This window comes from Leuciscus leuciscus (genome assembly GCF_965113295.1).
Source record: "Leuciscus leuciscus genome assembly, chromosome: 6".
NCBI classification, from domain to species: domain Eukaryota; kingdom Metazoa; phylum Chordata; class Actinopteri; order Cypriniformes; family Leuciscidae; genus Leuciscus; species Leuciscus leuciscus.
Genome location: NC_138730.1, coordinates 21893975 through 21909279, shown reverse-complemented (window position 1 = coordinate 21909279; position 15305 = coordinate 21893975). Strand labels below are relative to the sequence as shown.

At 38.7% G+C, this 15305-nt stretch overlaps 1 protein-coding gene across 2 annotated transcripts in view; it reads right to left on the bottom strand.

Annotated features, from left to right (window-relative positions):
• The window catches only part of clcn2a (chloride channel, voltage-sensitive 2a), a 43052-nt gene that overhangs the window by 15208 nt on the left and 12539 nt on the right, over positions 1-15305 (bottom strand). For both annotated transcript variants that reach the window (XM_082172164.1, XM_082172165.1), the window contains exons 2-6: positions 13393-13546; positions 4623-4754; positions 2404-2532; positions 2163-2296; positions 1992-2067 (exon numbers count right to left, since the gene is read on the bottom strand). In XM_082172164.1, coding sequence (XP_082028290.1) covers positions 1992-2067; positions 2163-2296; positions 2404-2532; positions 4623-4754; positions 13393-13546 — 625 coding nt within the window. The remainder of the gene's footprint in view (positions 1-1991; positions 2068-2162; positions 2297-2403; positions 2533-4622; positions 4755-13392; positions 13547-15305) is intronic.

Here is a 15305-nt window from a genome sequence, read left to right as displayed (position 1 = left end):
TATCTATCTATCTATCTATCTATCTATCTATCTCTCTGTCTGTCTGTCTGTCTGTCTGTCTGTCTGTCTGTCTATCTATCTATCTATCTATCTTCCACACTCTGCCTCCTGGGGGCAGTATGGTGTTGAAATGTGACTGGCGAGAGACTTCATTAATTGATTGATTTGTGGCTGGAAAGTATTGCTGTTTCTCAATTCACCTATTAATACTACGCTCCAAAAGTATGTACTCTTTTTGTGAAGAAAAAGTAGATACTTTTGAGTGTGTTGCAAAAGAGTACACAAGCTTTGGGACATACTATCACCTCATATGCGTCTTTAATGGTTGCTCTCTGTCGCGTCCTGTCACAGTAAATTGGCCTGTCAGTCATCTTGACACAGTTAAAATCCTCCACATTTCACGCATATCCGCCATATTTTTTTTTACATTTTTTACTCGTGTTTGTAGTTCCTCCTCCAAAGCGCAATGGGTTGTGGGCAATATTAGCCTTTAGAGTGTGCACCGATCCACACTTCGAAAATCTACTGTGAATAGAACATCCGGGAACTTTTGACATACTCTTTTCAACATACTGCTTTGGGACACATTTATTTTAATCTCACATACTATTTAGGATGGATAGTATGGACATTGGGATGCAGGGTATAAAAGTTTGTGGTGTCCTTCTCAACAGTACTTCCTCTGGAGAAAGAAGTACTGAGGTTTTCCAGAGAAGTAATTTGCTCTAACTTGCTTCTTTTCCTTTTGTTTAATACTCACCGATATTTGTCACACAAATGGATTATTTTTTCCTTTATTGTTTAACCCCCTAGACTTTATGCTACTTTTGAAATAAATCGTTTCTGTATAAATAAACAACCTTACAATCCAAACAGTTTGTTTGTGCGTGTGATCCTCTTTGTGTGATGGTCAAAAATGAGCTGGCCGTGACATTATCTATCTTTCTATCTAGAAAAATGATCCCCTTTATATTGGTACTAGACTTCTTTTTTTTTACCCAGGCCCTAATTGGAGCTCATCATTCATATCCCACTATCAAAAGTGACACCCACAGGTATAAAGCGTCAGACAAATAATTATCGGCACGGCCCGTTAACCCAGATCCCCCTGCCTGACTGACTGTGTAAACATGCCATTGACATTTGCCCAATTAAAGCGCATTAAATTACAGAGGAACAGTTAAATATGTCAGAATGTTTATGGCCTCCGATTTTCTGTCAGATTCACTCTGCGCTAACAACATGTTATTGATCCATTCCCCAGCATGCTGTGATTTCTCAGTTTACTTTGTGGGCAAAGTCCAGAGCGTTGATATGGAATCGCACAAAGGCCGTTTGACTCATTTTTAGCACGATTTACAAACAGTTCCATTTACTGTGGTTGCAATTCCCAAGAGAACCGATACCTTATGCACTCTGACTAATCACAGCCTAGCAAAAAACCCTAGAGAACCCTCAGCTGCTTGTTTGTATGATACACGCAGATGAGACTAGAAGAACAAGGCCATGACGTTTCAAGTGCAGTGACATGTAAAGTGATAATACAAACACAAGTCATTGGTAACGCTTTATAATATCTCTCATTAATAGGTCATTATTAATAGGACGTTTCATTAAGAGGTCTTTAACAATCATTATGTTTATAGATCAATAAGTTAAAGTAAAGTCAAATAGGCTCCTTTCCTTTTTTATCACTGAGAAGAGGGGAAGTCTGAAAATGTGCACAAAAGCACAAAACGTTGGAGCAAATTTGTTATCTAATGCAATGAAATTTACATTTTTTTAATGTGACGGTGTACAAAAGTGTTGTGTGTTGACCACTGTATATGAAATTTCTAATTACTTGATTACAAATGATTTTATGTAAAGCATAATATGTTGTAATAATGTTTGTTAATGTTCTTAATGCAGGTTATTATAAAGTGTTACCAAAATTTGAAATGTCATAAAGTTATTGACACGAGACAGCATCACTAAAAAGCCTCTTACCATGTAGATTCCTCCAAACAAGGCCATGAATTTGCTCAACAGAGCAGCACACAGACTGGCAACATGAACAAATGGTCCCTAGAGGATGCAAGAGGAGATATAAATAACAGATGTGATCACAGTATTTTAGCATTAGAAGGCTTATCTAGGATCAAGTATCCCCTCTCACGCACCTCTTTGCCCAGAGGCATGCCACTTCCAAGGGCACAAGTTAAGCCAATCACTTTGGCAACGAAGGTTTTGAAAGTGAGGTACTCTTTCAGCACAACACCTCGGAGAATGGTCTTCATCTCTGGGATCCCAGAGCCTAGAGGAAGAAAAGAGGAAAGGGGTTACAAAGAGATCTGGGAACACGTAAAGGCCATTTGGCTTAAGTTGATAACGTGAGCATGGGTCAGTGTGTGCGTCTCTCACCCACTGCCTGTGGCGCCAGTATCTGTGTGAAGCCGGCAGAGAAGGTGATGAGAACTACTGGATAGGTGACCCAGGCCAGGTATTGCAGCAGAATGTTACTGTGCAGACCACCATACATCCACTTCTGTGCTGCAGACACCGACACACACCACAAAATTACATCTCTGTAGACGCATAATGTGGGTCCAAAAATTGCATACTTATGGACTATTCTACACTATTTTTAGTACAAATAGGGTGTTCACATAGAAAATTACAAAAAGACCTGGATAATGCACTTAGTTAACCAAAAAGTGTGGAATATTGGACAATTCATACACTCAACATGCACTCAACGGTCTAAAATTCGTACACTAAATGGTCCAGCACATAGCAGGGGCGTAGCAGGGGCTTCTATTTAAAGGTGATTCTGACACATGCCATTATTCCCGGCCACGTTCTCTGGTGTTGGTTACTTAGGTTTGAAAGAACTAACATTCAGCCAAACAAGGGTGAGTTTCAGTGTTGTTTTGTTCGTTCTCTTGTTCGTTGTCATTTTCATTTCTTGGCAGGCTGGAAACTTTGCCTTAAATGCACTGCAGTAAAAACAGAGGACAATATAGTCCTTCTTTCAAACACAGTGTATTTTGATATATTCCACGATCAAATTTCTACGTGTGGATTTGAGGTAACGATAGTAATGACCTTTCCCCATTAAAAGAATTTCACAAGCTTGCTCAATATAAGGTTAGCATTTGAGAGTTTTGTATGTTGACCGAAAGTTTGCATCGACTTTGATAATAGACTATAAAGATTATACATATAGACTATATCAATATAGACTATACATCTATCTACATTTACATGTGCTCTGTTATTTTGTTGTTAAATTATTTCAATTCATTTTCCTGACCGATTCGACAGATGTTTTGGAATTTATACCGACACCTACTGGTGTGGATGAAAAAGCAATGGTTATTTTATTTTGATTGAAGAAATGCCCAAAAACTAAATAATATTTCAAATAATAATAATAATAATAATAATATGTTAAAATTATATAGCATTTTTCTCAGCACTTAAATCACTTTACATGGAAGGGGGAATCTCCTCAACCACCACCTGGATGATGACACGGCAGCCATATTGCGACGGAACGCCCACCACACACCAGCTTATAGGTGGAGAGGAGAGAGTGATGAAGCCAATCAGTTTATATATTATGGGTATGATTAGATAGCCATGATGATGGACAGAGGCCATTAGGCAAATTTAGCAAGAATGCTGGGGTTACATCTCTTTTTTTTTTAAGGACATTCTGGAATTTTTAATGAACACAGAGAGTCAGGACCTCGGTTCAACGTCTCATCCGAAGGGCGGTGCTTTTTGACAGTATATTTGACAGTTAGGACCCACACAGACCTCAGGGTGAGCACCCCCTACTGACTTCACTAACACCTCTTCCAGCAGCAACCTAGTTTTCCCAACAAAAGGGATGAAATCAAAAGTGCGCATTGATAGAGTGATCACTGAGATCTTTTTTCAGTTGAATATGATCTCAGCAATCCCTCTAGTGTTTTCCCCCCATAATTAAAACCCATGAGGCAACCACCATAAGGTGGGCGACCTACTATATGGCCCTGTCTTGTATGGCGCACTTGATGTGTACTAGTGCTCTTGCAGATTTGCAATATTCATTGTTTGCCATTCGTCAATTTCTGAGTTGGAAGTGTGCTTGTTATGCACCCTCAATGTTCTCTTCCTGACGCAGACTCCACAACACCAAAGTGTAGACTTGGAGGAGAAACAGACCCTATGTAAAATAAAATAGGCCATCACTGGGGTCATCATTTCATGTAAGTGTAAATAATTTTAAACGTCTGTCAAAAGTACTAGTTGTCATATTTGTATATTTCTTGACCCTTCACTTCATGCACCTTTAGCTAATGCTGCAATATAAAAAAAAGTCGACCTTGATATGTGCCTTTTTGTTAATTGACTGAACTGCCACACCCCAGTCCTTGTAACTAAACTCATTCTTTTGCAAAAAGAGGTCAGTGAGTTGGCACCAATTCATTCAGGCATTAATGCACCTTCCATCCCAGAATGCACACGATGACGATACCTCACTGAAAAAAAACAATACTTGACTGATTAAATGACACCATCTGTACTTTCATGGAACCCTGTCAAGCAGAAAATTGTCATTTACTTTCTTTTCATTCTTTTCTCTCTCTCACCTTGCTGGCAGAAGGCAATAGTGTAGTCCATAGCCCAGCTGACCAATGCCATGAGAAGCCCCAGGAGGATGAGGAAGATCCAGTCTTCACCCACACGGGAAATCAGGAACTTCTTACACCGTGACGTACAGACTGCAGACAGACATTAAAGGGATAGTTCACCCGAAAATGACAATTCTGTCATCATTTGCTCATTTTTATGTAATTCCAGACTTTCTTTTGAGGAGCACAAAAGGTACATTTATAATAATATGCTGTTTGATCTTGTCCAAGTAGTTCTAAGTAATGAAACATAAAAAATGGTTTGTATGCTATACACTATCGTTCAAAATTTGTACGATTTTTTGTTTAAAAAATGCTCACCAAGGCTGCATTTATTTGAAAAAAATACAGTAGAAAAGAGGCTTAAAACATGAAAGTGTGCTGTGGGTTTCGTGCTTTGCGCCCACCAGCCTATATATGTGACCCTGGATCACAAAACCAGTCACAAGTCACACGGGTATATTTGTGGCAATAGCCAACGTATTGTTACGTTGTATGGGGTCAAAATTATCGATTTTTCTTTTATGCCAAAAATCATTAGGATATGATATGAAGTAAAGATCATGTTCCATGAAGATATTTAGTAAATTTCCAACCGTAAATATATAAAACATTTATTTTTGTGAGTGAATGCAGCACAATCGTGAACATAAACGGACAACTTTAAAGGGGATTTTCTCTATGTTATCTCTATGTTTCTCTATGTTCTCTATGTTCCCTATCCTAACAAACCATAAATCAACGGAAAGCTTATTTATTTAGCTTTCAGATTATGTATAAATCTCAATTTCAAAAAATGTACCCATGTGACTGGTTTTGTCATATGTGACCCTGGACCACAAAACCAGTCTTATGGGTTTTTTTATTTTTATTGAGATTTATACATCATCTGAAAGCTGAATACATAATATTTCCATTGATGTATGGTTTGTTAGGATAGGACAATATTTGGCTGAGATACAACTATTTGAAAATCTGGAATCTGAGGGTGCAGAAAAATCTAAATATTGAGAAAATCGCCTTTAAAGTTGTCCATTTCTATTGGCGACAGTGCCGCATCCATTCACAAAAATGAATGTTTTATATATTTAAGGTGGGAAATTTACAAAATATCTTCATGGAACATGATCTTTACTTAATATCCTAATGATTTTTGGCATAAAAGAAAAATCTATAATTTTGACCCATACAATGTTTTGTTGGCTATTGCCACAAATATACCCGTGCAACATAAGACTGGTTTTGTGATCCAGGGTCACATATGGGCTACTTTTATGATGCATTTATGGTAATTGCAAGAGCAAGCAGAAACATTCATTTTTGACTATTTTGGTTTCGTGAAATGTAGACAGAATTGTCTATTTTTTGAGTGATCTAATCCATTAGGCACCTATAACATCCACCGTTTTTCCTCTTCTTTATAGGTCAGTCTGTGTTCACAACATAGAGATGTATGAACAACCCAGAGAAATTACTTGAACCCAGCAGTAGGTTCACAGTATGCTTTAATGAAGTGAACAATTGCTCATAAAAGAGCTTGTTTTCCTGAATTCCCAAATTTCCAGACTCGTGAGAGTGTGAACAATTGCGCTGTTGCATATGTGGACAGGGTTGCGGAGACCCAGACAGGAAATGGCTTGTGTGTGTGTGAAGATAAGACGCATCTGAAAGACAGCGGAAAGGGAAGGGTCACGGCAGGTGATGGGACACCTCTGTGAACGTGACAGAGTCGCTGCCACGCCAGCCTCAGTACCTGCTAAGTGGCTCTTCGCCCGGTTCCTCTGTGCGGGAGTTGGCACGTAGGCCGATTTGTCCTCTGAAGTGGCACAACAGATGTCTTTGCTCTCAAAATAAACCCCGTAACAATCCACAACCGAGAAAGCAATAAGCCGAACCAAATTTATCGCAATTCAAGATGCATTTTGGACATGCAAACCTGCAGTGCTTATCTCCAAACTGCGCCAGACAGAAGTGCTGAGATGCAGCATATTTTGACACATAATTGGAGTTTGAGGAATAACCGTATAAATATGCAGAGCCCATGCTTCCCCACACAGGTTTTAGTGTCTTTGACAAGTGAGTCACAGGCCAGCAGTGGAAGTGACATCCTTATGTGGAATGCATGCATAATATACCAATGTATTATATATCCAAGATCTATTTATATTCCCAGAGCGAGTAGAAAGGTGTAGGAGGTTTGGTGAGAGGCAATAGTATCTGCCCTCACTCTGCCTGATATGACAACTTGTGCGGGATTTTCTACACAGTCTCCGAGCAGTACTCACAATTTCCCACGAGGGCGAGCTGGTGGACTGCTGCCAGTTCTCTGTTTTCATCCACAGATCCAAAATAATTAGCACTGAAATAGACAGATTATGTCAGCTATGGAGGTAGGACTTCGCTCTAAAGTTGCAGAAAGAACAAACTGCAGGATGCTGACAGCTTGTCGCAAATCTACCCCCCTCTGTCATCTTTAAATTCAGTCATCAATAAAGTCTAATTACACCAGGGAGAGCAGTATATGTGTTTATATACTCTATTCGGTATGGGCATATAGACTCTGATGCCAGATCTCACAAGACAAAACAAGCCCAAAGATACGCCAACTCAAAATAAGCTGATTTCATTATGTGATTTATTGTAGCATAAAGGCATAAAAATTACAAACTATTTTGCACTGTATGTCATCATTTTCAAGCAAAAGTGTGTTTATAAAGTGTTGTTTTATAGAGCTGTCATTAAGAGAAACCACATTCAATGAAAAATATAAATATTATTTCTGCCACATATGTAAATTACTAAAAACTGTGTGTCTTTTTATGTGCGGAGGCCACTGAAAATGTTGTCAGGGAAATTAAAAATCTAACCAGGCAATTTGAAAAATATCATCACTGTGCCAAACCCTGCTTATATATATATATAAAAAACAGACCACCTAAATCAATCAATACATTTCTCTCTTTTGCATTTACACATCATTGGGGTAAAGAAAGAGCTGGGACAGACAGAAACACTGGAGGAAAGTGATTTTTTTTGTAGACTGTAGGTGAAGAAATTTGACAACTGCTATTAGTGACCCGTCATACCCTATTGATATGCAGGTCAAACACTAGCAAACCCAGATATGTGATTGTATTCTGGAAATAGGCCCAGAAAGCACAACCACAACAGCCCATTTTTATATGTAAATTTATTTTTAAAGTATTTTATGATAAGTGGGCATAACAACACTACCTACAAAGGCAGCATTTTTAAACATCATAATCACAATCCTGACCAAAGGGAAGGCATCTTATGCTCCCAGTCAACATCACTTCTTTTTTTGGACAAAACATCGTATTTATCCTTCACAGAAAAGACAAATGACAAAAAGCACTGTGACAAGCTCAGTGAAAAACAAACAAAAAAACACATGGTGGACAAGGTGAGCGAAATAATACACTGTATCTACCTTTCTCAATACGTAAAAGTGTTGAAAAAAATAATTTAGTGTGAATAAAAATGTATGATCTATTTCTGTGTGCTATGTATTTTAATAGAAATGCACCAACTGCATTTTTCTTGGCTGATTCCGATAAAAAAAATGTTTGTAAGTGTGACCTGCCGATACCAATTTTTTGCCGATACCATTTTCCTTTAAAGAACTATAATTGACAGCATATACAAACAAAAATCTACTTTTCTTCAATGCAAAATGTTTTCATAAAAAACAAGTAAAAAGACGATAATAAAATAAGACAAATTTCAAACAGCAGCACAAATGAATGCCATAGAATAAAGGGAGATATTAAGTTTTTCAGGTGGGTATACAGTATATTCAGGTAAGAAATACTACAGAAATTAAAGTAATCAAATGTAAAATAACACTGGATATTCTTCATTGTAAAAAATAAATACAGATTAATGCTTACAATTAGTTACAAAAGTAATTCAGTCAAGAGCAGAGAGTGATATTCTTTGTCTTTTCTTCTTGTATTAAAGGGTTAAGTTCAACCAAAAATTTAATTTCTATCATTAATTACTCACCCTCATGTCGTTCCAAACCCGTAAGACCTTTGTTCATCTTCGAAAACACAAATGGAGATATTTTCATTATCTTCCAAACAAACAAAAATAACACCTTTATTCATCAGTTTTTTCATACGGGTTTGGAACGAGTAATTGTAAACCCTTGAAATTTCATTTTTGGGTGAACTAACCCTAAATTCCTGCTGCTGTCATGACAGACAGCAGCAGGAATATTAGGCTGCTGTCACTTTAAGAGTTTATATGCATGGATCTAATATACTGCTACACAACTTGAGTTATCTTTCTTAAATAATTAGGCACTAAAACTGACTGTATTTACCTGAATACTCACCAAGACGGGCATTGTGACATAATTTAGCTTGTTTTAGACATAAAAAAGCTGCTTAAGGACTGAGAGGTGGCTTGTGCACACCACTTATATAGATCAGTGGTGCACGCGCTTTTGGTGTGAGTGCAAAACCTGTGGGAATTGGTAAAATTATGTGCAATACAAGCACTATTTAATCAAAGCAAATGAGACGAGAGAGGCGGGTGTGTGTCACTTTGAGCGAGAGCGCGCAGCTGACATTATTGCCTGTGCCGCTGGCAACAAAACGGACCAGCTCGGAATCTGAAAGACATGAGACTGACCGGCCGGTAACAGGTGTTGTGCCGAATTTCGACTCCCTGCCAAATTATTACCCCCCTTGTAGAAGTCAATACCTGATTGCCTAATCCTACCCCCACCCCTAATCCCTCCCCCACAACTTATCCTAAACCTACCAATACTAGGGGGGTAATAATTTGGCGGGGGTCAGTATTCGGCACAACACCGGTACGGGCCGATAATGCAAAAATTCGGCCGATTCCGGTCCTTGGCCGGTCGATTGGTGCATCTCTATAATGTTTATTAGAGTATCATGTGGTTAGCTTAGCAACAAGCTAACAGCAAACTCTTATGGAGTCGGAAGTCAAGTTCAATGCAGAGAGCCAGCGCTGCATATGCAGAGCATTTCAAATCAGTCACTTATGAGGTTTCATGATGGTTGGTATGATGCAGCTTTAGAACACCGCAGCCTATGTAGGCAGAATACGTGTGGCAGCTCGCTAGGTTTTGGAACGGTACTAGATGGAGGAATAAAACAGAAATGAGACGGAGACACACACAGAGAGAGAGAGAGAGACATATGATGCCAGCTCTGTAGACCGGTGTGTAGGTAGTGAGCTGACAAGCCTCCAAACCCCTCAAACTCAGTCAAGGAGGATCAGAAGACCTCCGCTGCACGCTGTGCTGATAGATTTCTCATGCTTTTCACACTCAACAGGGAGGCGGGAAGGATGATATAGAGACAGATGCTGTGTGTCTTTGGAGATTACACAAGGCCAAAAGAGCAGTCTATTTATATGACAAGAAACCAATGAGATACCTCATTAGCACTAAAAACATTGGACTGCGAGACACTGTTGCCTATTTAATGAGGATTGTTAAATGGGTTGCCTATTTCAACTTCTTTTAATAGTTTATCACAGAATTTCTATGAACGGCCACTGCTTTTGTTCAAAGCTCGCTTTTTTCCAGCCAATAATCTTATCGTACCATTAAATGGAAAAATAAATTGTCGCTGGGCGAATATATTTTTCCCCTAAACTCAAATGTAACGGTCCATTTAAGACATCCTTTGGTGAACAGTGATGTATTTCTAGATACAGATGCACAGGCACACACAAAGACAGTGACTCATTACAGATACACTGCACGTCTATGTGTCTCATCTATCACCCCTAAACAGCGCAGACTGATTATGCTCCCTGCTGGTGAATGGCGAGCACTGCACTGAGGTGCAGAGGGAATTGAACAGGCTGATAAATGCTGCAAGTTGTAGTTTACAGGCTAGACAACAGCAAACGTTCAGTGTCAATGCTTGAAAAATGATTGGGGGAAATATCTCCACCATAAATGTGAAGACCATCAAGAAGCTTTTAAGATTCAGGTGATGGCCGATAAACAACGGCAGCTACACAAACCAGTGACAATTAATCACCAGTAGACGGCAATCTAGAAAGCAGGAGGTAAACCACCACATCTGCAGGCATCAAACATGACCATATCCTGTCTCACTGAACTCGTGAACTGCTTCAAATACATGAGCAGAGCCAGATGGACCTTTCACATGATATATTTTCACTTTTTTTCATATTGATGGGAAAAAAATGTGGAATCGATTTAAATATGGATCTGAATATGATCAAATCTATGCTTTTTTAGGTAGGTGCTGATCTAGTCTTGCGAAGCCAGATCTTCAGACTGACAGCAGAAGGTCTGGACATCGCAATTTTCAATCACAGTTCAACCAATCACAGTTCGTTTTGTTCTGCGTCATGTTTTGGAGCGTGAAAATGTAAAGTCAATGCCCCTACGATGACAGACTGGCATGCATCTAATAAATTATTAATTCAAGAACGTTGCGCAACTTTACTGCAACATTGGAACCATTAAAAAATGGCGAGACAGGTCTCCCGGTGTCACTTATGTGCATCCTGTAGAATTCAGCCAATCAGATGACGACTTCGAAACTCCTAAAGTGTTTCCAGTTAAGTGTGCCATATGCATCAGACGTTCAGCCAACGGTCCTTGGGTGTGATGTCTAAGGCTGAGACTAGTGCTGATCTAGCTATACTGTTCACTAGGAAAAACTAATGAAGCTGGTTGGCCAGCATGTTAACTGGAAAGTAATTTTGGTTGACTAAGGAAGTCAGCTGGTTAAGCTGGTCAAAAAGCCTTGTTGGAACAGAAGCCAGGGTTTGAATTGTGTTGCCGATCGTGGGTTCTGCCTCCCTAAACCCACACAAAAGGTTGGTGGATCTCAAAAGTATGTATTCCTTTTACATATAAAAGAAAAATTCAAATGCTGTTTCATTAACCACAAAAGTTTAATCAGAAGTCATGTTTGTCTGAGTGGTGTAACCATAGCAACAGCTGTTCGATCGCTGTCTGTACTACATTGACAAAACATAAAAAAAATTCTATCAAATTTTACAATTCTTACTGTTTTTATGGAATATTGCATTGTTTATTATAAAATAATTTATCGGTGCATGTATTAAAAAAAAGAGGAAATATATTACACTTTAGATTTTGACGTTTAGCTTTCTGAGGACGGATTGCTGCAAAATCTCTATCCTTATTATCCAGCGATCTCATAACATCGGGTTCAATTGACATCTGGGCAAGTGCGGACAGTCTTTCTTGCAGCATGGTGGAACACGGGTATGATTTCAACAGCTGCAGGCGCGAGATATATAAATGAAATAATGTGGAAAAATTTAAATGTTGTATCAAATCAATAGGCTATCTTGTTTGCAAAAGTGCTGATGTTCGGAAATAACAACACTTTATATTCTGTCATAAATATTACAAACAAGAACTCATACAGGAAATTTTTTTGTCATATATAGCTTTAAATTTGGGAGCATTTTTTTATTAATTTTGGTGGCATTTTTGCCCCAAGCCTTGATAATTTCTAAGCATGGTGTGTGTGTGTGTGGCGTGATGGCGGGGATCTTTTTCGAGCGCAAGCAGAGGCCTCTTCTGTTGTGAGGCCCGTTTCAAGTGAAATGGGTGAAACATAGAAAAGACCGCTACTGCCCCTTCGCAACGAACTCCGAATAATCCCTCTCGTCGAGCAATCTGTCACTCACATGAGATCACAGCAATAGCAAACGACAACAATCCAACAATCCAATCAATTCCTGATGGACAAAATCAAATCCTGCCCAACATTTTTTCTTCTCAATATTATTTTAACAACAAAAGTTAACAAACATAAACAACCATATCCATATCCATCACCCCCACACACACAGAAAAAAAGCAAGAAGCCGAGAAGCCGTTTCACTTAGATATACGCCACGAGATGATCGCAACTTCCGTTTTAATGGTGACTTTAAAATGTGTTTAAGTTTCCGTTTAGCAACTGCAGGTGCCAAAATTTGGTTTAGCACGACAAACTTCAACATTTTCCATTGGAAAATGGAAATATTGGAAAATTTACAGGTAATAGAATGCGGTTGTCATTCCATAAATAACTGAGCTGTGTGTGATTGCAACTTTATTAAGGACTCAAGTACAGGCCTAACAACTGTATTCTGCTGCTGTGTGAACGTGGCCTTAATCATATAACCATAATCATAATTAAAAAATTAAGATGTAAAACATAAAACTGACATCATAATTTTGGGTTACAGAAGTACTAGAGGTATATATCAGCTTAGATAGGAGAGCCTCTGAATATTGGCCTTGGAGTCAAGAAGGTTGAGAACCACTGTGTTAGAGGAAAGTACAGCTGTTCCAATTCTGCAGGAAAAACGTGAATCTTCATGCAAAGTTCTGCTGCCGCTGATCCCATGAGGGCCTGACCAAGAGTGTAGATGCATCACAGCAGCCAGAGTAAAGCTCTGATCTTCAGTCCATTCCCTCAAATTTATCTCCAGCAATGGCCTCACCTAATCCCCAATTCCAGCACATTCTAACTAACTCTTTCGCCTGCTGCCCTTTGTGACCCTTCTCCTCTTTCAATCCCTGCTGCCCTTCATCAATGTGAATTTGCTGGCTCTGCTTTCCTAGCTTTGCTCTGTAGCCACCACTGCAAATAGCAAGCTATGGCGTTAGCAGAAAAGCCAGCGAGCAGTTGGCACACACGTATGTATACAACACACCCACCTTGACACTTGGCACATGGATTCTTCTCATACTCCAGCAGTTCTGGAGCCTGGCCGCGCACACTGGTGGTCCTTCGCAGCGCTCCATCCTCGCGCAGACGAGCTGCCTCTTCTTTGGCATAGGCCCCCAACTCCTGTGTATAGCGTCCATACATCTGAAAGTAAGACAGGAGTGAATGAAGATGTTACCTGGGAAGGAAATGAAGGGAAACCAAGCCGAGAAGTGTTTCACTGAGATAATGTCAGACTTAACAGGCTGTTCAAAAACCCTTTAAATAAATGGAGGTAGTCTGTCAGTTTCCTGTCCCTGAGCACCATCCCTGAAACATCCCTGCTTCACTGAAATGGTGCGATTTGTGAGATTTAAACTTAAGCATCCACATTTGGCCTAATTGGGCCATAGAAACATCCTTGTGACTATTGATTCACTTCTTATTCCTTTGGGGGAAAAGTCCACCTGACTTACAAGACTACAAGAGTTATGAATTGTTCATGTTGTTGTTGTCTCATGCACATGTTCTTCAATCTTTCATGGAGGGCTGTAACTCTTCTATAGTTACTGCGAGCATTTTAGTGGTCTCCTTAACAGATTCACAGCTGTTACACATAAAAAATAAAAAATAAACAGTTTACTTTTCTTCAAGGTATGTTCAATGCTTTGGAAATGTCCTACGTACTTGCCCCGACTGCTATTTTATATGGACCTTGGCGCAGTTCTGCTTTGAAAGTGCCTTTGCCCTGATCCCGATATGTTTTCTTTAGAACTGCACAGAGATGCTCCCACACACACCCAGGTGCGCTTTATTTTGATTCACGTACCTCATACCTCAGATGCAAATACACAGATTCCAGTAACCTTAATGTGCAATTTCTGGCTTGTTGCACTGGTTAGATTAATGATAATTTACCTGTTAAAGCAAGGCACTAAAAGCTTATTTATTCAAATATCAAGATTTTCAAACATCAGTATAAAAATCTGATAAAAAAAACGTTAATAAACTTTGCAGATTCCAGACATATTTTGCTGTAACTTTTTCTGCATTTTACATTTTACAAGCATTTTGCATTTAGTGTTTGGGGCTTTTATTTGCAATGTCCTGACATTTTTTATTTATTTTTTTTTGCTTGACAATTTTATTGGAATTTTTATAATTTTGGCAGATTTCAGCAAGCTCACTCTCCTTATTTTTGAGTTACATGATTTTCTGTTAATTTAAGTATAATATAAATTTTAATATTTGTGCTTACAAATAAAAAGAGATCAAGTTCAATGGCTTAATAAAAGTAAATGTGAAAAATGTCAAATGCAGGTAAATATCTCTTATTAGAAACTATAAATTAAGTGCTATACTGTGTCTGTCATTTTTAAGTAGAAAAAGAAGAATAGATGAAATATAAGCTTTTTCTAAGCAGCTGAATTGGATGTGTATTTCTAATCTCCTGGGGCTTTCCACATTAAAGCTAACAGTGTCAGAAACAGTGCTGGTTGGCTGTTTCACAGAGATATAGGAACAATACACCATCAGAATTTAAACTACTTTCACATTTTGCTGCATTGAGCTGTGATTTGTGGTAATGTCAAATTGTGACAATTCGCCTGAGCAAATCAAATACTTTAAAACAGTATGGTTTGTTCTGTGAATGACTTTAATTTCTTTTTACTGAAATCTATACTTTAATCCTCGGACTGCCCAGCACAAATTTTCTCAGGCGATCGAGGAGAATGTGATTTAAATGAGAAGTGAAACTGTTCTTCTCCTCTAAACACAAATTATTGCTTGTTATTTGATAAAGATGATATTTGTTGTTTTGTGTCGTTTCTCCAAAATCCACAATCTATCAGTCTGGATAATAGCTTTAAAGTTATAAGTTCTGTTCAATATACAGGGCTTTCAGGGACACCATGGGAGACAA